The sequence below is a fragment of the Zosterops lateralis genome (assembly GCF_965231275.1).
Source record: "Zosterops lateralis genome assembly, chromosome: 8".
Taxonomy (NCBI): Eukaryota; Metazoa; Chordata; class Aves; order Passeriformes; family Zosteropidae; genus Zosterops; species Zosterops lateralis.
Genome location: NC_139768.1, coordinates 34,358,181 through 34,386,094, shown reverse-complemented (window position 1 = coordinate 34,386,094; position 27,914 = coordinate 34,358,181). Strand labels below are relative to the sequence as shown.

Sequence of the window (27,914 nt, the reverse complement as noted above, 5' to 3'; positions counted from 1 at the left end):
CTATATTACCATATCATTCTGTATTCCAACCCTTAAAGGCTACTTCCTAATTTACCTTTTCCCCGATACCTTGGCGGGGCTCCTCCCCTGGGCCCCTAGATGTCCCTTTGTTTGCTATAACTCAACCCACCTCCAGCTAATTGCTGTCTTCCTGCCTGCCATGGTTACATCTCAAAGCTTGCTTTCATTTCTAGTTCACTCAGGCTTTATATTTTCAGAATCTCTTGCCAAGCAATCATATCTGTAAGCTTTTCCTGTCTCATCTTTCTCAACACCCAAGAAAGTTTCTGACTGGCTCTGGTTGCTGTTGTGAAAAATATCACAACTTTGTAGAAGTGCTCTTGGTATTTTGTTATGTTCTTGTTCCGGCTTCTGAACTAGAAAAAAAATACAGTATTATTGTGCAGCAGGTTTGCATAGGTTTAGCCTATTAGTATTCAATAAATAATGCTAATATTAACATATATGGAGTAACAATTCAGCTCCCACAGTCACACCATGACTGTGCACAACAGAGAGGAGCCAGAACAGATCTGAGATTTCCTGATCATCATTTGAGGTCATAGTGAAAGGAAATCTGATGACTACAGACCGCTACCTTTTTGTCAACAGAGATGATAATGTATCTGTTTCATGTTTAATATACATACTTCAAAATCTGAAAGCTGATGTGCTCTTGAGAAATAATAATTCCCAAACCCTTGTTTTGCAGCATGCATCAAGATACAACAGGGTACGTCTGCCTCCTGATCCAGCCTGCCAAGAAAGCAGATGCTGGCTGGTACACCTTGTCTGCAAAGAATGAAGCTGGCATTGTCTCCTGTACTGCTCGACTTGACATATATGGTAGGTATTGGCTGGGAAAGAAAACAAGGCCACAACTTCTTCTTAGTCTGGGTTTGGCATGGATTAGAAATCAGTGTCACAGCAGGGCCACAGCATAATAAGGCCCCAGAAGAGATATAATGATACAGCTAAATGGCCAAACCAGCTCTGCTGCACCAGCTTAAAGGAGGGTAAGGACAAAAAGCCAAAGCAGGAGTTTTGCACAATATTCTCTACTCCCATTTTCCACCTCCCAGAATCCCTAGGCACATAAGCATATATTTTCAAGCTGAACCTTAACTCTACTGCCTCTGAAGTGTCTGTCCTACAGCCCTGACCTCACAGAGCACTAAACTGCACACAAGAAAGCTGACCCCTTCTTCCACAGAGCACGGGGGGTGCAAACTAAGACTGACTGATGGGGACTACTTTACATCCAATACATTTGTCTAGGACTCAGAAGGCCCCAGCCCACTTCAAGAACTACAGCACACCATTTAACTGTTATCTCTGCAAGATGGAATAGAAAAAGCAGAGTATTTTGATCACTTAAGCAGCATAATAAAACAGAAAGCATGTTCCACAAACTGGATTATAGCTACATCTCTCTCTCTCTCTATATATATATATATGTATATGTATGTATATATATAACAACTGGTTAGATTAGAACCAGACCCTTAAAAGAAAAAAAGGGCCCAAGTTTTCAAAGTCATATTTCTATTTTGTTTTTTAAACTCCATCTAATTATCGAAGTAAATCACCAGTGCATCTCTGTCAGCCTCCTGCCACCTTGTGGTGATACGAGCAATAGTAATGGAAGGCTCAAGAGAGGGCTAGGAGAAGGCTGATTTAAGAAAGATGAAACAAAATTTTAACATTCCTTAGGTATCTAAATGTTGAAAGACATAAATTTTCAAATTAAAGATTCAAGGCACAAATGGGAAAAAAAACAGAAATCAAAGAATGCTTCCCAATTCAAACCACATTTTCCAAGATATGTAATTCACATCCCAAAGTGAGTGACAGAAGTCATTTTCCTCCGTGCTATTTTGAATAGGTGGTGTCAAGAGACTGAAGGTGTGATCTGATATTTGCAATTCTGCATGCAAAGAAAAATAATAATGAGTAAATAATAAGTTCAAGTAGAAACAAATTGGGTGCTGCAAGAAAAAAGGAGGTTCTTTTTCAAACATGTCCAGATAGGCTCAAAATTCAGCATGAAAAGATTCAGCATGGAAAGACATTTCCTATCAATGCTTCACATGTAGATTGTTGTCTCCCACACTACGTTACCTTGGAGCATTGGAGACTGAACTTCCATTTGCATACCCTTTCATTTTAACTGCTGACAGATATGTCTATCTAATTTGGGTGCAGACCCATATGGAGAAACACTGGCAGGATAACATAACTTTCCCTTATCTGAACTGTTTTAGGGATAACAACTACTAGGTATTATGTATACAATATTTTTACAAAATTTTAGCAGTGGCTGTTCATATGGGAACATGCAGAATACTGCTTTTAAATTACTGAATATGTGTCTTTGGATTACATTTCTTTCAGTATTTAAAAAAAAATAAATCTAGAAAACCTGTTAGTTGTAACTGCTACAGTGCAATAAAAACCGTAATCACTTCCTCAAAGAAAAGCCATCCAGAGGATGAAGCAGCACAGAATCAGATCCCTGGCCACTTTGTTCATCTCTGTTCATGCTATGTATGTTTTTAGTTTTGATTGCAAGGGCTTTGGAGAAGACTCCAAAGATTCAATCATTAAATTTTGGACTTTGTGAAATCCATGCAAACATTGCCATTGAATTGAACAGGAATGACATTTTATCTGTAGACTTCAATAGAACTGCTGAACATACAAACAATGCCAATGATAATATTTGAAAGAACAGACCCTAACCCAGAAAAAAACAATGGTGTGCTCTCAAGGATGTTGGAAGCAGCTTTTCAGGTGTGTGTATTGATTTCCATTGCTTCTCTGTGACCCGAACTGGAGGTTTACACTACCCTTTGTGTTTCCGTTGCTCCAGCTCAGTGGCACCGTCAAATTCCACAAGCACTCAAGCTCCGCCCCGGTGGCAGCCGCCAAGGACTCGACATCTTCTCTGCCTTTCCAGCTCCTGAGAGCCCTATGCTGTTTTCATCCCCAACACAAAAGTTGGTGGAGAGTGAAGAACTTTGAAAAACAAACACTTGTTCCAGTTGCACCTGCGGAGATACTCAGAACTGTGAAAAACTAAATAATAATAAAAAGAAAGAGGTACAATTCATGATGCTCAAGGTTTACAAGCAACTTGTTTGTAATTAAGTGTTCTGCTGCTGCAAATGCTGCAAGTAATATATCGTACAAGACTTTTGTGTATGATTTTAATGCAGGATAATTGTGGTATGGAGTGTTGTGCAATAAATTCAGTACTGTGTAGTTTGCTAAGAATTACATAGTAAACATAGTTTTCAGCACCTAAAAGCCAATACCACTTTTTTGAATTAGAGCTACTGCACTGTAGGTGCCATGGTAAGGATTGATGATGATTAACTGGAATACTGCCAGTGAAAACACTGACATTACAATGACACCAATCCGAATGAGGGTAAACAACAAGACCTTGAATGTAATTTTAAAAACATGCCAAATAATCACAAAGTACAAGTTAAATGGAAAAGATGTAACTCATTTTTATATATTATTATTATGCCAACCTATTCTAGAATTTTTGAACTCCAGACTGGATAAATATAGCATTTCATGTAGGTACAGCTGTATACCCTAAATATTTATATCTGTGTGTGTGTGTACTCCATGAACTGTGTACTCTCGGTATAAGGGTTCATAAAATAAGGTACAGGGCATGTGCATAAGGTGCATAGGAAATGGAAATTCCTCTTGTCTGAAGCTCTCTTGAGCTCATAGCTACAACTATTTTCCAGATGTGCTTCATACTTTTTTCTTTATCATGTTAGTGATCCTCTGACTTTAACAGTTTGGATGATACCAAACTCATCACTTCATGGCTTTTAAATATCAGTCTCTTTTTCCGAATTTTTAATGTGCATCTCACATCTAGCTCATTTTATAGCTGAATGGAAAGGAATTGTGACCTGGTTAATTTTCACCATTGTTAAGGAAACAATCACAAGTGTGGTAATAGGAAGACAGAAAATTCTGTTAATATACAAAAGTTAAGAAGTTAAACAACAGTTACATGCAAAAAAGCTAAAAAAAAAATAACAGCAGTAATAAATAAGGCAAATTAATGAAAGCTCAACAGAAAGTGTTTAGTGACAACACTTAATGATTGATTTAAATATATTTGGTATCTATACACTTGCATTAATACCCCCAGCTGTTAGAATCTGTGAATGTCTAAGATGTTTTCCTGCATCTTTAAATTACTGCTAACCCTCTCCTCTGGACATTGTTTTCAAGCACTTACTACTTTCAATATGGCTGCAAAATGCAACAAAGTCGTGATCAAAGTCACAGAGAAGGAAAAAAAAATTAACAGATACTTTCATTTTAGACCATGTTTGGGGTTCCTTCAAATTTAAAATTTTAACTTTAAAAAAAAATCCATATGCAAGGAAAACAATGACGAGTTATATTAAGAGCAAAAGAATATTGGATATAGCCAGAGACTGAGAAAGAGAATGCCTTTCACTGAGCTTCCCACAAATACAGCTTCTGTTGCTCCTAACTGTTGATTCCCTCAGGATTTAGAGGAAGTCAATTTCTTGTGTTGTTTTACTTTCCACCTGAGTCAACACCACAAAACAAAACCATCATTATAACTCTCATACGTTTGTTAGAAACCTCAGGCAACTCAACCCAGACTAGACAGACCAGGAAGCTAAAACACAGTCTTACCCTAAGAGTTAAAACAAGGTGCAGGTATTTCCATGGGAAGCAGATGTTGCCCATGTTGTACCTATTCCCTGGCAAACCAAATAAAACTCATGGCTATTAAAAGTGATGCACTGAGTTATGTGACTTCAGTAATGAGATGCACAACTTAAGACATACTGTGAGTATGATCTTCTAGGATAGAGAATTTACTGCTCCTGTTACCTTCTCTTGGTTTTCAGGATAGCTTAGTGATTCCAAAACTACACCCAAAATTTCAAGTTTCCCAAATTAGTTACTAATCTTGGAAAAATAATCCAAGAAAACTTACTGGATTTTGCTTGCTTAATTCAGTGCTGTTGTGAAATGGAAAGGTAGGAGATTAAGACACAAAAGATCAAGCTCACGTCTACAGCCCTGGTCTTCCCATTATTTCACAAACCAGAGAGTAAGTTTTGATCTCAAGTATTCCAAGTTTATCCCTAATCTTAGTCAAGAGATTGCCTGCTTGGAAGTCCCCTGTGGCCCCTTTGCCTGGCTGAGAGTGAGGGGTTGGACCATATGACCCCCTGAGCTTTCTTCAGACCTAAATCACTCTATGCTTCCTAAATTATTTTATTTTCCACTGCTTGTGTAAATATCCTACCTGCATTAAGTTACCTCTCAGCTGAGCAGAAACTAAGAATTCAAGCAAGCACAGACTTTTCCTTTTTGCTGGAATCTAACCTATTAGGCAAGTCCAGCTACAAGAGTTCTTCGCACAGTGTAGAAGAAAGGAATGCTAGTACTCACCACTGGCAAGTATCTAGTTACCCGTGCTGGAATCATGGTGACCAGTATTACTGACAGCAGTAGTGGTTTTCACATTTTACATCAGACACGCACCCAAAAACTCTATGCAAATTAAAGGACAAAGTGTGCAGTGCAAACATACAAACTGTATCTCTTCACCTTTCCTCTGCAATACCAGAGTGTCTCCAAACTCCCATCATTATAACCTGAGCTGACATGCTGACCATTAAATGGTGCAATGTTTCTTAAAATGCACATTCAGTTCTTTGGAAGTGGGAGCACAAGAAGCTGAAAGACTTTTCCCAAAGCCCTGTTTAAGAAGGATTAATCCTTAGTCATTCAAGAAGGGGCCCCAGAAATCTCAGTGAGAGTTAGGCTACAGAAAGTAGATCACCAAAAATGTGTTAGCTGAATTATAATATTCTCTCCTGAACAGTATTTCCTGGCAAAAAGATCAAAACCCTTCACATTTCCCTACAAAATGCAGAAGTCAGCAATTTCAATTCCTTTCAGTAGCTCTGATAAAAACAAACTCGTACTCTGACCTCAAATGGTTTGTAGTTGCTACATTTTGTTCCTTAACTGCTACAGGACACTTCTCTATGTGCGCCGAGCCCATGAAGTGAGCCTTTAAAGGCACCTTGTGTGAATGGATGTCAATGCTGTTTAACAAGCAGTATTGATGTGCTCACCACAAGGAAGAACTTGCAAGAAAACAACACCAAAATTAAGTTTGTGTTGTTAAGTGATGGAAAAGACGAGGCAAAAGGCCTGTGGAAGAGAAGGACAGCAGGACAGTCCTGTGTTGCTACACAGGATGTGCTAGAATCACACTTGCTCCCTCCTGAACAACCTGGCTGCTCATTACTGATCTTTACTAAATAACCAGTTCCACTTCACACTAACACAACTTTTCATTCTCTTATTCAGGGTAGGTTACTGCAGCAACAAAAGTTAATGTTAGACTTTCCACTGAAGTCACTGTTATTAACTTCCAAAAGTCGGTGAAACCACCACAATGTGGAGCATAATGCTGTGTGCGATACAGAAACAGCTTTGTCACCTCTCAAGCATTTAATGATTCACAATCTTGTAGGTTTATTTAGTTCCCCATTTCATCCCAGTCCTGGTTTTGTATACAACCAATCAGGGGCCCAGTATATTGCAAAATAGAGCAGAAATGACGTATTTTGTGTTGCAATTCAAAATGAGATTTCAAAAAGTATTATTTCTGCTTTAAACTTTTGGTCCAGACTGATGCAAATTCAGCCTGCAGCACCATTATATATGGGTTTGCACTGATATCATTGGGCCTCTTGCCTTAAAAACCACTGGATTGAGTTCCTGGCTTCCACGTGGAAGGTGGAGCAAATCCTTCTGAGTGCCTTACATCTGCTAACACAAGGAGATGCGAGCACATGCTGCAAAAAGGAAAACCCAAGTCTGCAGTGTTCATCTCAACATGTAAACAACTGCCAGTCCCAATTGTTTACAGTAATTGTAGATACTTCAAACAATAAATCTGGAATACAGATTCATGTAAGAACTGTGTTCTTAATGCTACCAGGTTTAAAAGCACTAGTTTCTGAAAAAATGTCTTTACAAAACTTTATGAAATCTTTATACTGTTAATACCAGAGAAGTGATTCATTAATAATTGCCTTATTATTTCCAATACAAAAATGTTCACTTTAGCCTTAAAATTCTAGTTAAAATTTCTTCTTTATTAAAGTTGATTATTTTTTTCCAAAGTCATTCTCATTGGGAAGAAAAATGCTCATGTCAGTTTTATACTATATTTTAAGTGCATGTGAAAGGAAAAAAAAAACAAACACCTGCCTGTTCAGTAATGTATTTCCCTTCATCTCACCTGAACTTAAATAAATGCTTCAGAGTTGCATACAAGACTGTGTCCTTCACATGTTCAAATAATTGTGAACATGTGCAACAATGCCAGTTTTCTCAGAACTTTCCTGTGACAGGTGATTAATGAATCAGACTTTACATTATTTAGAAGAAAATCCCAAATATTGTCAAGTTACATACTAGCCATGCTTCTAGAAAGTAGCTGTGAAATAAAGTTGTTGCTTTTTTAAACAATTTTTGGTATCAGTTCCCATCAGTTTTAAAATATACTCCTACCTACAGTCTTCCATAGCTGAGCTCCACCGTGTCTCAAAATTTCATTAAGAGTCTGCCTGTTCCACTGGTCAGCTGGCCCCACCTGGCCCTGGAACACCTGTTTGCTGAATCCAGACCAGCACTGCTGCAACTCTCTGTGCACTCAGGCACAGGGGCCTGGCACAGAGCACTGATCTTTTCCACCCCTGGCTGTGCATCCAGCCCCTGATCAGGAAAAATCTGAATGAGGGCAAATCAAACACACAAACCACACTGCAGTTCACTCTTCCCCTAAGCATGCCTTCAACACAAATAATCAAGCATCTTCTTTGTGTAAGGGCCCCTTAATGGTACATCTTGGAATGGGTTTTAAATAAGCTGCAGATGCAATCCAAACACCTGAAGGAAGTGGATCTCATAGCTCAGATATAGGAGAACAGGACTGAAAAAAGATGAGTCCTGTCACTTTTGCTCTCCCATGTAACCATGTTTTCTCCATTCCCACCTGATTTCCATGTACTTCTGTGCCTGCCAGGTCAAAAGAAATGATCTTGAAACCATTTTAGCTCAGCTACAGGTCTGCAAGCTAAAGTGGCTCCTTCACACTTTATAATTTCCTCTGAGCAACAGAAGTTGCTTCTATTAATGCTTTTATACATCAAGTCCACTATAAAGAACCATTTATTGCATAATCAAAAGAAACCTTGGGCCATATGTGTGAATTTAAGTGAAGTTCTCTATTTATACCAGTAGGAATTCTGTTAAGAAACTGACCATCCTTTATGATCACACAGCCTGTTAGTAACAGGAAACATAGTTTTATAAAGAAATGGAAAAACACTGAAGACAATCTGAAATGTTAGAAAAAAAATTATTATGTACCCCAGGCTGCAGGAAGCCAGTCAAAAACTAACTTCTTATTCCTTGGAGCTACATAGGATGACACTTCAAGCAAATTTAAGATATATTTTGTGTGCTAATTTCTGTACAAATGAAAACTGAACTACGAATTAGAAAAAAAAATAGTGGACAACATTAAAATGTACTGTCTAGTAGAAGAGACATTTAAATATTATACATGGGGTTGCTTAGGGATTTTGAAGCCAGGTTTGCTTGAAATAAAGTTTAAAACATAGGGCATTTTTTAAGAAGTCCACAAGTACCAGGTGAAATCAACATTTGTTGTAAGATATCTGTGTAGAGGAAACACTGGACTGCTTCTTCCATGAATAAACATGTCTTTCCTCAGTGCACTTGGTTTTTTCCCCTGGATATTTTGTAGAAATAGAACAGTTGAACATGTTTAGAGCAAAAAGCAGCTCTTCTGTGAACTATTTTAAAAATCTGGGTAAATTTCACTCCTAAACTATAAAGAACCATATCTATATTGCTAACCTCAAAGAGCTGGATTCCCAAGAGTAAGGGTACCTATGTTAAGGCAAAAGCTTCCTTTGGCAAATCAATTCCTTTGGCCTGGAAATAGTACTTTATATATATATATATATATATATTTGTGCCTAGTGAATCCCATCACAGGAGGGATTTCCACAAAGATTTCACAAGGAAAGTTTTACTTAAACAAGATAGAGGGAGTAAGCTAAATATTGAAATATCTAACAATACTCATGCTTCTCCACAGGAGGAAGCTGCAATGTCATTGACTTTACAACTCTAGAGCTGAGGTCAGTCATATTTTTACTTTGAAGAATGGGTACTGTAGTACCATTTCAGAATTCCAGTCAGCAACTGAGACTTGCCCTGTGTGTATGTATAGTACAAGATGGATTGTGCACTAAATACCTTATAAATGGCGAGATGGAAGCTGAAAGACATGCTGATGATGAGGAAGAAAGCACTGACTTTTTATTACTAACATACATTTTGGGAATGTGCTATCCTAATTCTGCTTTTAGCCACTGCAAACACACTGCAGTTAAAAATGCCACTCTAGTTCCAAACTCAAAAATATCTCCGGCCATGTCAAAACAGGGTGATATGATTAAAATAATCATGGAAACAGAGTGTCTGTAGTTTCAAATAGAAAACCTTGCAGAAAATCCTTTTGAAAAACAGAGGTTAATATGCCACAAATAGTTCACTACCATTTCACACTGAGTTTCAACAGTGAAACACGTATCTGTATAGTATGCAAGGCATATTTAATGAAGCAAGCATTTGTCACCCCCAATGCTCTCACGTGGTTCTAGGATTACAGTGATAACTGGACAGATGGATCAGATATAGTACTGACACTACAAACAGTAGTATTTCAGGTTTGCACTGCCATTCAGGGGGACAAATATTTATGAGCAGACAAAACTCAGCCTCTAAGAGCACACCAAACTCTGAGCATCTGAGCTTTTGCTTATTTGGAGGCCGAATTGAAGCCATAATTATTTCAGGGGAGATGGTATGAAATGCCCACACCAGCAAAAACCAGTACAGAAGGTGGCTCTGAGCCATTACCAGCATCAAAGAGTCAGACTATTTGGGAGCAATAAACAAAGCCATGTCAAATTGTCAAGTTTACATTTCACAAATGTCACTGAAGTATTTGTAAAGGAAAGCTATGAAAAGAAATCAGCAGTTTACGGAATAGTTGTTGTGTTTGAGAAGTCCCAACCAGCATGGATATTATCTGCTTTTCAAACTGTACTCAGAAAGAGTTTTTAATGATCAAACTTTCCCACCACCTCAACTAACTCCCCAAAAGACTTTGACAGATAATCAATAGACAGACAGCTGTCTGTGCAACACACAGGATTTACTCTGCTGCCTTCACTGCCACAGTAAACTGAAAAGGCCAACTTCAACACTGCACCCTTGCAAGAAACAAAACCAGTACAGCATTAGATAAAATCACAAATTACCCAGCAGCAATGTTACTAATTATAGTCCCATTAGCACAACAAAATCTAAGAGAATGGAGATTTCAGGGGATTATAACCTTAACCATATTATTCAGCAGCAGAGATTGATACCATGATCTGATGATTTATAAGTGCTCACTACCTACATACTGCACTGAGGTGTTTTGCAGGGCTTCAGTTTCAATTCTTAATAACTTTTGGTAACATGAGCACAGCTATTTCATAGTTTGTGTTGCTTTGTTCCTCTTTATGGGAGTTTACTACCATTTAACCATTCCCTGCATCCTAATCCATTATTTTTTAACTATATCATCATATGCAGTAGAAAACAAAGTGCAATGCTCCACTTTAAGAAGAAACAAAATTGGAAGAGAAATGGCTGTTAAGGACTTTTGCCTGAATTACTGCAATGTCATGTCCCACAAAACCAAACCACATACCAGAAGCATCAGTCATGTTCTTGCACCCTATTCTGGCATTTATCTGTTTGAACTGTATTTGCCTTCACACCTCAGCTTTAGGCAATCTTTCACTAATCCAAGCTTTCCATGTCACATAATCACATGATTTATTTGCATCATGTCCCTTTTTCAGTATGGAAAACCCACACCTGTGTTAGCAGTGCAGGTCAGAAGGCGTCTGTCTCAAGTTTACAGCTAATACATTAGGGTAAGATAGCACATCATTTAATTAAGAATTGTATTCATTGTCATTATATACATAAACTTAACACTTACTGGTAGGTAATAGTCACACAATATTAACTTGACTATATGATGGACGACAATTAATTCTACTGTCTGAATAACATGACTTCATATCTCTGAGGTTGAACCCACGTTCTGCTTGCTGATAAAGACCTAATGTAATTCACACGAAGCAAAGCTCCCCATTTTAATAATTAACACTATTCATTACCTTTAAAGAGGCTAAATATACATTTAAAAACCCATTCCTGAATGCCAGCGTTTGAAGGAGAGAGCTGCTCAGAACATAGAGTGTGTTTAAGGCACCCTGAAAGCCAGTCTCCAGGCCAGGGACCATCCAGCTGCCAGAGCAGGAAAGGCGGCAGCCTGTCCCAGTGACCGAGGGTGAAACGTCAGCGAGGGGCAGACACACAGAGGGCAGGTCTGCACGGAACTGCTCCTGCAGCACAGCCCCTCTCCCCACAAACACGGCTTAGCTCCTATGAATGCCTTTGTTCTTCTCTGAAAGCTGCTTAGTTGTCGAAAATAACTCCTATCAAAGCTATTCATTTGTCATTTGAAAGAATCCTAAAATATAAGATATGGCAGCAGCCAGCAGGGAACCCGTAAGCCTTCCCTGCTGGAAATCCACCACCAGCTGTTGTGGGACAGCAGCTCCCTTTCTTCCTTCCCTCTCCAGGCTAACACCAGGGAGGGCTTTTCTCTGGAATCTCCCCTCAGCAGCACCAGGAGAAGCACCCTTCAGCTCCACAGTCGGCTGTCACCACACCAGGCACCGACAGCTCTGCAGAGCCTGCACTCTGCTACAAATACATGTGCTTCCCCAGTCATCCTCTCCTAGTCTTTTTGTCTTCTAACCTCCTTTCCTCTTCTGCCTTTTCTCCCCAGACATCTCTATCCCCCACAAGTGAAAGCAGCAAGTAAACAAAAGGCCATTCAGCATATCACCAGGGCAGAAATGAATCTGCAAGAATGCTCCATAATTTTTTCCCAAACTCGTACATAAAAAAGACTCCTTACTGTAGCTGGGAAGAAAATATCATTTGCTGGTTGGCTCTTCAGTACATTAAACTGCCAGGGTTGTGACAGAAGTAGTGTAACATTTGGGGTAGAAAATCTACTAGTAAGTAATTCCCAGGGTAGGGATTCCAGATATTTGGTGAGAACATAGCATAGAAAACACTTTATTTATGATTTACAAAATCTGTTATTGTTTCCAGATAACATAAGATTAAAAAATAAAATCCCATCATTTAAAGACTACAAAAATCTAGACGCTTAGATTATTTTCACGCAAGCATTCTCATTTATATAGTCACATATGCTTTTACAACCACTGAAAATAAAACATTCCTTCCATGACTTGAAACCAGCTCTTTTTCGAGCATACAAGAGACACCATAAATTGGATTAAAGCAAACTTACACAACTTTGGAACCCATATGTCAAACTTACAAAGTTTAAGAAAGTTAGTTCTCTGAGGACTAGAACTCCAATACATTATAAAACTTTTTCCATGTGAGCCATTTATGCAAAAAGAAACTAAAGAACAACTTTAAAGCTGACATAAAAACATGGAATGAAATTAATTTCTGGTGCTATTCCATTCACTTACACCACGGGTCAACTTGTCCCATGATCTGTAGAAATACTGTCATGATCCATCACAGTTAAAAAAAAAACACCAAAAACTTATTTAATTAAAGCATCAAATACACTAGATAAACTAGGAAACAATTGTCAGAAATATTCCAAATTAAAAGTATCATTTTCACCAGCATTAAATAAATTAAATCATCTTAAATGCCTTTTGATTTTACATTCTCAGAGCAAATTTATTTTGTCAAATTACTATGAGATGCAAACAAGAATGAACTATTATAATGCCAATATTACCTTAGTCAAGCAGATTAACTCTGGCTAATTATTAAATTACAGATCTGGCCTGCTGCATGTTCTTAGCTGGCAACAAGTTCTAATTAGCTATTTGGAAGTGCTCCGGGTGGTAGCTGAACACTCTCTGTGCGTAAGGATCGCTGTTCACCGCGGGTTTCTGTGCTGGGTAGTGGTGGTAGCTGTCGGCATGGAAGTGCTCGCAGTGCAGGCTAATCCACTCTCGCTCACTACTGTACCTTTCAGCTTCGGCCAGGATCCTGGTCAGAGCCATAATGTAACTCAGAGCCATCTGCAGGGTCTCATACTTGGACAGTTTCTTATCCTGACCCCACTGCGGCACCACCTTTCTCAAGCGATCGAAGGCCGTGTTCAGGCCCTGCATCCGTCTCCTCTCGCGGGCGTTGGCAGCCAGTCTCCTCTTGGCAGCGTTCTCCATCCTTTCCGAGCTGCACTTCATCACACAGCCTGCTCCACTCCGGCACTGCGTGTCTGACTCCACACCCGAGTCCAGGTGACTGGATTTACAGGTTTTCATATCTGATGCAGCTTCCCTTTCGCACACACAAAGATCACCTGGCAAAAATTCAGTATCTAAAAAGCACTCATGGAGTAGCCTTCGTACCTCTTTTGAATCTGCTTCCCAATATCAATTATGGAGTATTTTTCTTGGTGTCTAGAAAAATAAATATAATAAAATAAAAGTTCTTCTGGTTCTTCTGGTAAAGTCTGAAAATTGTTTCTTATTGTTGAAAGAAAGAATGAAGCATTTTTTGTCTTATGCTTTCATTCTTTTAATTTCTTTAATCTCAGAGAGAGAAAACAATGAAATCTCCATTCTCCAAATGTATGTTACTGAAGAAAATGGTCCATTTAATCCAAGAAGGATTTTACTGGATTAAAGGCACAACAATTCCAAAAGGCTGTTTCAAATGGGAGAAGTTCTGGTTCAGTTTAGGAGAGCAATGGTGAAGGGCTGCAATCTGAAGATGTAACTTCCTAAGAGATCTCTCTTTTTCCTTGCTCCTGCCGGCCAGCGACGATTGTACTGAGTGGACAAGATGAGGCTTTATAGAAACTGCAAAAGCTAAACAGGTGGTAGCAGGTGGGCGGGCGGCACGCTGCTGCCATCCCAGCACCTTCCCACCCTGGGAACTACAGGGGGAAAAAAAAGCCAAACAGTAAAATCCCAACATTACAGCCTTCATCTGGTGAGAAGTCTTCCAAAGCCATTCTGTCCAGCCCTAACAACTTGCCATCTGGAGTAGTGTCTGGCTGGCCCCACAAGACTGGGCAGTTAAGCAAAAGATCCTTTCAATGGATAATCAGTTGCAACTCAGGGAAAAAGAAATCTTCGTGCATTGTAGTATTTTTACATTAACACATGTGAAAATTCTGGCTAGGTATTGAGGATAGAAGAAATAACTGCATTAATGAAACAGAAGAAAGAGCTAAAAGGTACATGGCCAAGAATACCACTGTTTTGCACATATGGTACCAAAATAAGTAAACTCAAATTATTAGAAACCCTCCAGCACTCACAATTTTAATATCGTATAAAGTACACAACATTGCGACCAGAGTAGTATCTTGAGAAAAAAAGGGGATTATATATTTGCCTGTCAGCAAACTCAAAGTTATTAAAATAATTTAAATACACTTAAACAGTTAAAATGTAGCTGTAGATTTATCTAATAATTGCAAAAATACTTAGATGGCTTATGGTAGTTACACACAAAAACATGTAAGTATACAAGTCACCTGAAAACTGCCCTTTCTGATACACCCTAATAAAGTATATATGTGTATTAGACATGAAGTAAAGGTCTCTTTTTAGTAATATCTCTAAGTAAGTGACAAGAATAAAAGAAGATGTGAAAAACAAATCTGCTTGCTGGCAGCAAGGGATCAATTCTGCTACCAACTGTAATGACAGAGGAGCCACAATATACATATACCCATGCCCCATAATTAAAACATCTTTCTTTTACTATACTTGTATTACTGAAATCATAACTACATAAACTTACAAGGAAATATTGTATGATCTTTTTATTATGTACATAAAAGAAAAAAAAAAAAAAACCTGCCACACAATGATTTATTATCTGTATTGATTTCAAACGTAATTAAATTGTTACCAGCATTCATAAATTAGTAACTTTTTTCATTAGAGACTGAATACTGTATATTTATTTAGAACTATAGCTCAATTGTTTTCATTATTACTCCAAAACTTGGTGTAGTCGTAAACAGCTGATTAATCCCTAGCAAAAGCAATGACAATGAAATGAGGTTGAATAATCCAAAAACAATAGGATGCAATTGAACACTCATGGACTCCGGCATGACAGATGTTGGATGTCGGCTGTTACGCCCAGTTGCTCTGCTCTTAATATTCTGCATCCTAATGATCATGAACAGAGATGATAGTTGGGGTAGGGAGTCTCCATTATTCCATTATCAAAATGTATGCCACTTCTTCAATTTTTAAAGAAGTGTGACTTCATCATGTTTCATTAGAAACGTTCAACTTGGCTATCTGTGTGCGCTGACCTATTCTCCCAAACATAAAGAGCTACTGCCACACACTAAAACACCACTTTCTGATTATCTGTGTGAGAACAGCTCACTTCAAAGCCCCACAGAAACTTATGTCTTTCCCAAAAGGATCAGCAATTAGAAATTGTGAGAGCTCTGTTTCTGAAGATGCTCCACGGGAAGTACTGCATGTGCAGTAGAAAAGAAAATCCACATCTGATCTTCATACTATTGCTAAAGCATATTTTAGTGCCACTGCAGCCTTCTATCCCAAATAAGTTTGTTAGTTAAACCCTTTGTCTCTTACAATGAATGTCAAATGTTTTTCATGCAAAAGAACATTAGAGAATTAAGGTGTCCTGGAAGTTAATAAATACTGAGTGTTTTCATTAAATAGCTAAACTCTGTTCAGGTAATTAATCACTCTTCATCTTAAGAGTGCTGATAACATCATGCCATAAATTTGAAAAGCTCCCCTTTAAAACAGAGAACTAATTTTTTTCACTTGGCAGCAGTTTTCTTTTTTTAACTGAATATGTCCTGCCAGGATAAATTACAACGAAGACTTCCAATATATTGAAAATCACAGTGTTTCAGAAACTTTGTATTTTACCTCACTAATGCACAGTAACACAGTACACAGCTGTGCTGTTCATGTTCCCTTCCTAATTGATTCACCACCATTATCATGCTTTGACTAACAGACCGCTGTAATCTCAAGAGAGAAGCTGTGATTTATCTCTCCTACTGAACACACTGTAACTTCAGCTTAAATGATTTACTGTCAAACCACAGGACAAGAGCCCAGATCCATTTAGACCTAATAATGAACTAATACAGGATTTTATTGTTCATAGGCAAAGCCAAAAAATGCTGGCTGATCAAAATACCTGTTTTTCATCACTTAAAATTTTGTAAAGTTCCTGCTTTATGAAAGTGAAATACAAAATGTATCAAGGTCTTATCCACACCAATCTAGTTCATTTACACAGCCCCCTTGCATAGCCTTATGATAATGTTACCTCAAACTAAAAAATATTCTGTTTTATTGCTCAGTGAATAAGAGAAACGGTATTAGTTGGAATTTTCATAGGTTTCCTTCTCTCAGTTTGATTTCCCCTATATTTCAGATTGTCTCATTTAGTGCGTACATAATCTTATTCCCTCCTCCCCTCACTTTTAACAATTTGTCATATATATTACTATTTAAAATACTTTTTAAAATTATTATCAATATTTATTATATATTTTGTAAAACCTATTACTATATCCTGATGTGATAAACTGCTGTGGTGCTAAAACCTTTTCTTAAATCCTATCTTACATTAGTTTCATAGGTTTTGTACCTCAACCATTTCTCAAAAAATTCCCTTACTCTTTTTTTTCTCATAAGATAATCTCAAGCCAGAAAGACACCAAAATCACCAGAACAATGTTCTGTGTCTACCCAGTTGCTCAAATTTCAATCTTTGATTTTCTAACTATGCAGGTACAAATTTAGTGCTATTGCATGATCCTTGCAGCATTATTCCTGTGACATATTTTAATTCAGTATAATTAACCAAAATATTATGTTTCTCTCAGAGAAAAATAAAAGTCAGATAAGAATGCTATTTCATAAACTTTTAGCAACTTCAAGTCACCACCAATATTAGGAAAATAAAGGAGAGTTTAAATCCATTAAAGGAATTAGTTAGTTTTAGGGTTTATGACTACTTACATAAACCCATTCAAAATTGTCTGCTAGTTAAAAACTCAGATGCAATTAGTGCAGCACCCCACTAAGAGATGAATGTCTTCTGCCTGTACTACTATGGAAAACACAATCTAGTTACTTTTACTGAGGATTGACTGGGGCCAGATACTAAATTTAAGATTAAATGAAAGCAATATTTCTGGTTAAAATCTAATTCCTCCCTACTTTCTCTATCTGTATTTATAAAAACATATACAAGCAAGTTATCAAAACAAGGATCTTACCTCTCCCTTCTAGCCAGAACTATTTCCTCTCAGGTAGACAGACCCTTTCTGTGAACCTCAAGACTCCTCACCACTGTCGTTTACCATGAGCAAAGCAGAAAGCCTGGCATGCTGTACACTGCCTAATTAAGGCAGTGTGGGTAACTATCAAGATATGACCACCCTTAAGGGCCCAATTTCTTGTAACATTTGACTCAGCTCACAAGACAGGCTAGAAATCCATGGTGTGCAGAATCATTCCTTTTCCTGCCTTGGTTATTTGCATTGTTTTCCCTGTCACAGCTATAGGACTATCCAAACCCAACAATTCACTAGAGAATGTTGTATCCTGAAGGGACACTTAATAAATAATACTGGAAATGGAAAACAATCTACAGCTGCAGGAAGAGTTTGCAGTCATTTCACCTGGGGCTTCCCACTCTGTTACTGGCCACTCTTTCTATAAAGGGCTTAGAACAGTTCACTTTCCTCTTCAGTCCCTCTGGGCTGAACTCTTCTTTCTAGCAGCTCAAGTTACTGTCCCAACTATACTTCAGATTCTACCTGCCATACTGCCCTTCAGTTTCCACTTCTCAATTCACCCATTTCTCTTCTATTCCACATCATCCTTCTCACCTCCCTCAGGTGAGGCTCAAGCAGCAGAGCTTTCCCCAGTGATCCTGCAGAGAACACTCTTCCAACATAACTTTGTTTGAAAGCATGCTTTTACAACAGGAGGTCAGAAACCTCTTAAAAAACTAAAAAGGAGGAAGGAGCCCTTTTACCACATTATTAGAGGAATGTGTCTTGAACATTTACCTGTGTCTCACCTACATTACATATTGAACTTGGTTACATTATGTACCTTCGTATACACAAGGGACAGATCAGGAAAGCAGCTTCCACCTCGAATGATACTGCAACCCACTGCACCACTAGAGCAGCAAAAAAGCTCTGATGTATCACAAAGCTAGTGAATTTTCCAGGTATCATATACATCTCGTGTACTTAAAAATACAGTTATCTATCAAGGTCAACTGCACCTGCTCAGCAGTTTGCAAAAGCGGCCCTGATGTTTTTCACAAGGGAACTTACAGACACAACACACCAGGGCACACACACTGACCTGGCACAATGTTCACTGGTCACTGCTCCAGCAGAATTGTGCAAGGAAGAATTGTGCTTGTCTGCTGCAGTACTACAGCTGTGGGAGCTTTGTTCCACAGCTGAACAAACTAGTCTGGGTGAAATACTAACTGTTCATCTTTCAGCTGTGAATTAACTTGATCAGCACTATCTCCAGTATCACCAGGCAATACAAATTTTAAAAAAAGTTTAAAATACTTGTTAAGCATTACATAGACATTCTGACACAGGCAAGAGCAGAACCCCATTTATTTAAGATGTAATCCAGTTTCTTTAAGCACCTTTTATTTTCCTATGTACTCAGTTTAATGAGACAAGAGTCTTCCAGAAAAGACCTCCCATTACTGTATAGCTTGAGACTTATTAAAAGCACTATGCATGCTCTGCACCATGAAACACATGAGGGAAGGAATCTCCTTTATCCTCCTGACTCCAGACAGGAATTACTGTTTTTATGATCTCTGATAGATGTTTTCCTAATTTGTTCTATAAAACCTCTAACAGGGGTTATTAGCAGCACAAGTGATAAATTATTATCTTTTCATATATCAGATACCTCGGGATTAGAAAGATGAAGTAGATGGTCAGGACATACTTCATCAGCTGATTTGACCACATTTCCTCCCAGCAGAAGGAATTATAAATTCAGGAATCTTGGGTTCAGGGCCAGATTCTGGCAAGAGCAATTCTCCAGAGGTTTACCTCTTAGTCCTGATGCTCTTACCTTAGTCTTTCTCTCTTGTGGCCCCTCCCTTTGTTCTTTCTCAGGTGTCTCTCATCCAATTATCACCCTGCCCATTCCTCACACCTGTGCATCACAGTCACCTCTGTAACATACACGGGAATCTTTGAGGTTACAGGGATGAATACTCCCATGTTTACTCCCAGTGCCCACTGCTCTCCAAATACAATTGGTTGGTCCTTTTAGCCTCAAACCAGAGATGTTTGTTCCAAAATGATTCTGCAGATATGGCAACAGCTAAAGCCCAACTGTCTATGAACCTGCCTGTGTGAATTAGGATGTGTGCACTTGTTTTTAGAACCTTATTAATGGAGCTAAATTTAATGAGAATCTTGACACTGAAGCAACACCACTGCTACAAGTGAAACAAAACCAAAAATCCCAAGCTTGCTGCAAAGAATGGATGAACCAAAATCTTTTAATAGGAAATCAGCTGTGTTCTTCCTTAAGCAACAGACATGGTCAGACAGCCTCAAGCAGAGGATATGTTTTGTTATTACATTTTACCTGCTGACAGCTTTTTGCTGGATCAGGGGGTGTTATGGCTTTCCTGTCCCTAGGAGCTGCTTCCTCCCAAACACCACCATAGGAGGCAACACAGCAGTCATAGATTGAGTCAGTTCCCCACACCAACCTTGTGAAAAAACAATCTTTCTACTCTGCAGTAAGTTACTCTTAAATTACCTATTTGCTATGACAACAGAAGCACAAGAAATACATTACATTATTGCAATCACTGCTAAAAAAAACCCTCAATTTCATTTGCTCTACAGTAAAAAAAAAAAAAAATCCAGACCATTCACAAGTTAGCCTTTTAAATTTTCTTTTCCTTTGGAATTGGGTAGAAAGCCTACAAAAAGTCCTAAAAATAGAAACTGAATAGATAACTATGCCGAGAGACAATACAGAAATGCATCATGGAATAAAATTTCCTCCCTAGAAGACTCTCCCCAACTGTTGAAGATCATCAAATATCAAGGTGTGAAAACACAACCCCTTTTTATTTTCTGATAAACCTTTCTCTCTTAACATCTGGGGATTGTATTCCTGATACACAGGAGGACTAAACTGGTTCATACAGTATCTAGAGATTTTAGTATTGGCAATGAACTGACAATCACAGGCTATCGAAGAGAGAGCTGTAACAGGAGTGGAGCTTTCTGTTTACTCTTGAGGGGTCAAAGAGAAGCAGAGAAAGGGAGATATAAAAGGTGTGTCATGGTATCAAAGGAGAAGAGTGTAAGAATGTGCTCCCACCGATTTTCCCAAATACCTCATCAGAAAAAACATTTACAATCAAGCAAACAAACAAACAAACAAACAAACAAAAAAAAAAAAAACCTGCTTGCACGTGCAGATTTTGGTCAAACAAGGAGTTTGATGCACTTCAAAACTAGGAAAAATTTTGTAGCATTTTATTACTGAATTATATGCTATTTTATTAAAACTTTTCTGGATAATTTGTAACTGTGAAAAAAAAATGCATTCCTTGAGTAAAAGCACTGTTTCTCTCTCCAGACATAAACAGCTAGTCCATCTCATTTCTAGTGAGATTTTTTCCCTTGGATGCCAACTGTCCATGGGACAGGACCAATGACAGCCACTCTGAACAGTCAGCTTTTTATTCCTTCCACCAAGAACATTGAATTTCTCAATTCTTTCCTACAGTGGAAAGTCACTGCCTATTGTCTATTCTTTATCAAGAGGCATAAAGACCCCAGACTGAAGCTGACGTCTTCCCTGCCCTTGTTGCCACAAAACCCAAGGAGACATGGAAATGAGTGCTGCAATCCACTCATGGGACACTGTGACTCATGTACTTTCTATTCTGTAAAGACTTTGCAACCTGCAACCTGCTTCACTCCAAGGATAGAAATCATCAATGTGCAGAATAATACAAGGTAGTTTAAGGATGAAAATTAGTGTTGAAATTATTGAAAACAGAAATACTTCTTGACAAGTAGGCAAAAAACAAAAGCCAGTAGAGAATGGTCCCCTTTTTGAGAAGCAGAAAAGTACTCAAGGAAGCTCTGTGTGGGATAAAATATAGTATCGAAAGCCACAAACCTCTAAAGACCTGAATATATTTAATATTCAGCCCCAAGTAATCTCACTGAATTGAATGGCAGTCTGCTTACATTATTAGACACCAGCACCTGATCAGGGAAAAGAGAAAGATGATGAAAGGCGATGAGGAAAAACAAGGGCCACAAGGTGAGATATAAGCAGAGACACAGGCAGGAATAGAAAGTTACAATAATAAAACACGGGAAGATTTCAAGTGGACTGCAACAGTTCACAGTGGCAGGAACATACAGTCCTTAAGATTAGAAACTGTTTTTTATTTCTTCTCAAGCCCTCTGACTGTTGTAACATGGAGAATGCAATGCACCTTGGAAATTAATTACAGTTACACAGCTGGTTCCTAGCCAGTTAGGAAGATGACTCTCAAAACTCCTCATCTCTCAAAAACATAACTAATGCTACAGTTAATGTTGCTTGCTCAAAACAAAATCGTGTATAGAATGTGCCATAGTTTATGGACTAATCAAAATACAAGAAGGAACAATGGAGACTGTGATGCCAAAGGATGCTGTAAAGCTTTTTATAAAATCGTTTTTCACTTCAGGATGAGTTATTTTCTTGTGTAAACAGGCATAAAATTACTACCCGGTGCCCTGCTTCTCATTGATTTCTACTTGGCACAGTTTGCCAGATGCTGTTTGGTCTAAGTGTTGCCTTGACCTCCACTGGTGACGCTGGTCCCTTTCTGCTTTGAGGCACAGCATTTTCCCAGCAGGGACGTCCCACCCTTCTGATAGTTCAGTTGCAACTTTTGCGGAAGGCTCAGAGGTTCCCCATATGTTGTAGTGAAGGGGCAGCCTGGCTGGAATTAACTCAGGAGTGGCGTCCAGCTTTGTGGCTGGAGCTGGCCCAGAGGAGATTATACATGTCCCAAAACTAATTAAATATTTTGTCTCCTGCTGGTAAACAAAAGCGAATGAGGGCAAAAATACAAAATGCCTGATTTAACTAGGATCTATAAGTAGCTTGACAACAGCAACCCTGAAGTCACTGATGCATGATTTAAAAGCCCCTAATGGCTCAAAGCTGTTACACAAATTAGACTTTTGTCGATTATCCTTCACCTCATATATTTGCAAAACTGTTACATAAATGTACTTCCTATCGGTTTTAAAGCATTTCACATGAGTATTTCTGGGTTAAGAGCCATGCAGTCCAGATATTTATTTAGAAGCTTCCTTAACTTTTACTTTTTTACTTTACTTCCTTAACTTCCTTTACTTTAATTTTTACTTTTGCACTGAAGAAATATAGGAAGTAAATATAACCACCAAGGAAATAGGTTCAAATAAGAAGTAACAGCATTTTCACTAACATTTTCAAGGATCTGAACTGTCAAGTGTTGCTTCATAAAAATGAGAGAAGAATTCTCCTAGTTAATAGCATATCTAGTAAAAAATTTTAAATTCAATTTTCTCAGCTAAGTGCCTTCTTCTAGGCACTCCTATTTAAAATACATATATATATATAAAATACATATAGACTATAGATAATCAAATTAGTTAAATGCAAAATAATATCTACTTAAGCATTTACATTATTTAAATGAAGATCAAATGCTTTTGATAAATATAATTCAGATTTCATGTATTCAGTTGTGTAAATCAAAAATCCACTCTCATGGCATTTTAAATATAATATGCTCAGGAGGGTATACTATATTTTAAAATATACTGCTGCAGAGTGAGTTTCTTTTATTTTAGAAATATGTAAGAATTGTCACATAAATATTCCATGACCATGTTTTAGAAGGTTAAGTGATGAAAAGTCTCACAAAAATCCCATTAGGAAAGAAAATGAGAATTCTAATTTGATCTTCTGTATACTAATTTCCCATTCATGTTTAACTGCACATGTTTCTGTGATCCTTCTGCAGCTAATGGGACTAATCCAGTATCCAAAGGTAAAAATAGGCATAAGGTTTGGTTGTCCAGGACCCCAGTGCATAATGCTGTGAACTAAAAAATGACTTGTTAATGAAAGCAGAGTGTTCACCTCATCTGGGAGGGCACATGTTCAATCTTTGTATTTTCCATAAGCCAAATTTTACTTGTTGTTTTTTTTTTTTTAAAACCCATTACAGTAAGGTTATCTTCATCTGCTGAAATTTGAAACTTACTCAAAAAATGGCAAGGATCAAGCATATGAGTAAAAGAAAAGGAAACCTTAAAATGAATTGGTGTATATCTATCTATCTATCTATATATATATACACAAAATATAAATATAGATCTCACTTCATTTTTATTGTACTTCACCATTAGATTTTTATTTTAACTGTTATGCAAATGAAGTAATGCTGAGTCAGTTTAAGTAACAGTTTTATACTAAGGGTTGATGTTGCAATTACTGCTTTCCAAATTAAGGAGGAACTCTCGTAGCTCTCTTGGTCTGCACCCTGCCCAGACAGCTGAGCACCCACGCACACACTCATATTCCACATCTGCTCTTTTGTCTGGACGGACAGCAGGACGCCACAAAGATTTCCCCATCAAAAGAAAGGCAATTCTAAAAGTTTAAGACATTCTAGTTAGGCACATGGTAACATTTGATGTTTCGGACTTTCAGCTCTCCCAAGTGTCACATTTGTGAGCTCTAACGAATTGGATGTGACAGGCAGATTCTAAAAGCTACCAGGGAAGGCAGTTTGTGAATAAAGAAACACTTAATGTCGTGCCTGCTAATAGATAATGCTGGCTCAGAATGCCCAGAGAACAACGTTTCCCATCAGGTACAAAAGGATAAAGTGATAAGCCACGGCTAGGAGAGCAAAAATCTCACTGCACTCCATGTACATAGAAGAACATTTGCTATCAGCAAGCTTGATGTTTGTTGTTTTTTTTTTTTTTTCTCCCATGAAGTTAATTGTTTCTTTTAATTCCTTATTATTTCAGGATTTCAAGAGTCTTGAAAGTCAGAATTCGATCAATTTCAGCAGAGTTTTCTTCTGAATTCTACAAACTTGAAGATGGGAAGGTTTATTATTATCTTAGTGGAACTTGATTATCATCACTGTGGAAATTTCAAATTAAGAGTTCTAATAATTTTTACAGACATATTTTCAGTCACTGCTGTTATACAAGTTTCCTTCTTCTCATACAAAATAAATTACACAATATTTTTATTTAATTGCATACATCATGGTTTATGTCATCAACTACTCATGGATTTTAATTCCTGCAAAAAATGCAGGAAGTCAGCTCTATTTCTGTGGCAGCTGGCCTTATTCACATGTAATTGAGAAGCAAAAATATATGTATTACTTTTTTTTTTCTTACAATTCAGAAAAAAAAGTTTGAGCACAATAATAATTATACACATGTAATTCAGACTCACTAAAAAATGTGCCTCCAATAGCAGCGCTATGGGTTTGAAGAATTTGGGATGCTTTTAAAGTCAAACACTAGGAAAACTTTTGAGGAATATGGGTGACAAAACAGGAACGTGTCTGTATGACTGGTCAGGGGACACAAGCTCGTCTCTACTTTTTTCAGCAAGGCTGTTTCCCAGACAGGGTGTTAATGTCTTCTCCCCCAAAGCAAAAAGACCTCAATACATTGCACAAGGCCTTTGCACAGGTCCAGTTGGAAGAAGCATATAAGAAAATTTCTCTTAGTTAAGAAAAGTGGCATAATCAGTGTCAGGTCTCACTAAAAGAACAAGATGCCTGAAAACAATTCAGGAGAGGAAATAAACACACAGAACTTATGGTATCTCCTACTTTTCCTTGGCTGGCAGGTAAGGCTAACAGAAGCAATTAATTAATACTGTACTGTTCTAAGGATCAAGATCCCAGTTTCTTTTTGTCCATCTCAAAATCCTCAGGCATAGCATAGACTCCCAATCAGCCAGGAATGTAGCAAAGACTACACCTCCTAAAGTACAGTTCCCTTTGGAGCTCTTCCTGGAACTGGCTGTACTGTTCTTCAGTCAGTGCTAGTGCTTGATAAGACAATCAAATCCTTTGTTAAGAACTTCCAAAATGAAACAGAAATACCAATTAGCTGGTATTCTGTCTGGAACTAATTTAATTCAAAGGTGTCTTCTAGTACCTTGGGATATGGTGTGTTCTGCTCTGGAGAGAATCAATCGGTGAGAGATTGATGAAGGGGTGGTAAGGTCAGCTTTGCAAATACAGAACCATCTGCAGAGTCTCCTGGGTTGGTACCTGCAGCATAGTAATTTACAGGAGCAGGTGTTTCCTTTTAATCTACATTTTTTTTCTGCTGAAATTGTAACTTTATTGAAAGTGCCTGCAGTTGTTATTAAGAGGGTACTTTGTTGCTATTAACTAACTGCTGAAAGGTTTTTGGAAGTTTTTATGCCCACAATCCTTAAAAATACATTAAAGAAAAGAGATTGTGATGTTAAATATGGAAGTCAACCAGAGACATCTTCAGAAAGCTGCAACATATAAACATAACAAAGCCCAAAAGTCTGTTCTTAAAACCGAATTATATTGTTCAGGAACGAGCCATTTCATCCCAAATAAGGGTGACTGAAATTATCCTAAGATTATAATTTACTTTTTTTTGCAGCCATAACTAATTATGGAGAAAGGAAGCTTTCTAAAACACACAAAAAAATCCAAGAATTCCAGCTGGAATTTCCCACCTGAGTTGAGCTGGGTGGGATGGTCACTCTGGTCAGTCTCCTTTGGTTTGGCTCCAAAACACAGCAAAAGATCAGTAAAGAATATATTTAAATTCGAACTCAGGTTCCTGGCTTTGCGGCACCTCACACCCTGCTCCAGCTCTACTCTAATCTACATTCTCTCTTCTCTGGCCTGGCACCTCTCAACCTGACTCCCACATCATCCAAACTGTCTTTGCAAGGATTTGAACGGTGCTCACATTCCAGTCTCCACACAGGCATTACACTTCCTGCTCCTCACAAGCCTCCTTCAGCCCCTTAAAACCTCAGCCTCTTCACAATTCTTCAAATGTTCTGGAGAATTTTCCTTGGGTTTGCCTAATTTATTTTACCTACCTGTAACTCTTACTAGGACAAAAATGACATACAGGAAAGCAGTTTCCTGATTTGGGTGTATCACCAAAAAAATCACAGAACACAGCAAAGTGAATAAAACTTGAGCTTATATGAATCACAGCATTAAAACCCAAGGAATATCTTTCTTTGCCGATCAGTGAGGCAAAACCTGAGTCAAAGTGCATCTCTCACTGAAGAAACCAATAGAGTTAGAAATGTTTATTTTTTCATATTCTGCTTTAGATATTAAATCTAATGTCTTGGTCTAAAACCAACTTCCTAGGGAAAAAAACCATATACACTATTGACTGTCTGGTCATATCCTGGGGTTTTTCCTTTCACTTCCATATTCTTTGGAAATTTTTATTTATGGTTTGCAATAAACTTCAGGAAATAAAAGGACAGTGACTCAGCAATTGAGAAAAATCCCTTCTTCTGCATTTTTGTTTATGTTTCTTAATTAATTTCAAGACAGATTTACTCCTTGGGGACAAAAAATAGATGTGAGAATAAAATGTGCTTATTTGGCAGATTTTTCAGTTTTTAATTGAACTAATTTAATTTTTACCTCACCAAGCATTGCTCTTTTATTTTAATTTAGGTTGGGGTTTTTTTTACTTCTGGGAAGGTTCCCTCTGTTCCTGGTATGTTTCCCTGTCACTCTGATGAATACTGAGACAAAGAAATCTTTCCTTTCCCAGAACTAACTGCCTCATCTGTTGCTAATTTCCCTTCCCATCCCTTATGGAACACAGGGCTCCTTTCTATGACCTCTTGCTGGGTGCACATTCATGAAGTCTTCAATATCCTCTTCTTGCAAAACTTTCCAAAATTGGTAACAACTTTTAATATGTGCTTCTGTCTATTTTCATCTAAATAATGTAAAAGAAATCCAAAGTATTTTCATGACTCCTTTAAGCAAATCTGTTAAATGGCTTGAATAAAAAAATGGCTTCCAATTTTCTTTACATCCCTTTTAGCTCTACATTCATTTCCATAGCAATAAACTTGTATGGTTTCTGTCGCTCACTAATCTTGTTTTGCCTCCTTCCTCATGGCTATGTGCTTTCCCCCCAGACCCTACATGAGCTGAGCCTCTGCAGAAGCACACACCAAAGAAGCAAAATAAGCAAAAGGGCATTTAAATGTTCACGTCCAGGCTCCTGATCTAGCCATGGATTTACTCCAGCCTCCCAGTGGCCTGAAGCTTCTGTTGGACACTCTCACAATATGTAACACTCAAGTGCACAGGAATTTTTGGAATTGTATTTCCCTTCACATAATTTGCTCTTGGTTCAACACATCTCTATGCCACCAGTCTTAATTAAGAGAGCAGCGCAAAGAGTTCTGCAAATCCTCTGCACCAGAAATGCTATACAACTCCTT

At 38.0% G+C, this 27,914-nt stretch overlaps 2 protein-coding genes across 3 annotated transcripts in view; one reads left to right on the top strand and one right to left on the bottom strand.

Annotated features, from left to right (window-relative positions):
* MYPN (myopalladin) overlaps window positions 1-8,729 on the top strand; it is a 74,551-nt gene extending 65,822 nt beyond the window's left edge. For both annotated transcript variants that reach the window (XM_083866553.1, XM_083866552.1), the window contains exons 19-20: window positions 713-846; window positions 2,873-8,729. In XM_083866553.1, coding sequence (XP_083722679.1) covers window positions 713-846; window positions 2,873-3,024 — 286 coding nt within the window. In that variant the 3' untranslated portion in view covers window positions 3,025-8,729. The remainder of the gene's footprint in view (window positions 1-712; window positions 847-2,872) is intronic.
* A 4,419-nt stretch (window positions 8,730-13,148) lies between these two features.
* Window positions 13,149-13,604, bottom strand: ATOH7 (atonal bHLH transcription factor 7; the record flags this gene model as incomplete). Its single annotated transcript, XM_083866820.1, has 1 exon — window positions 13,149-13,604. One exon carries the CDS (start codon window positions 13,602-13,604, stop codon window positions 13,149-13,151), a length of 456 nt encoding a protein of 151 aa, XP_083722946.1.
* Window positions 13,605-27,914: the final 14,310 nt, after the last annotated feature.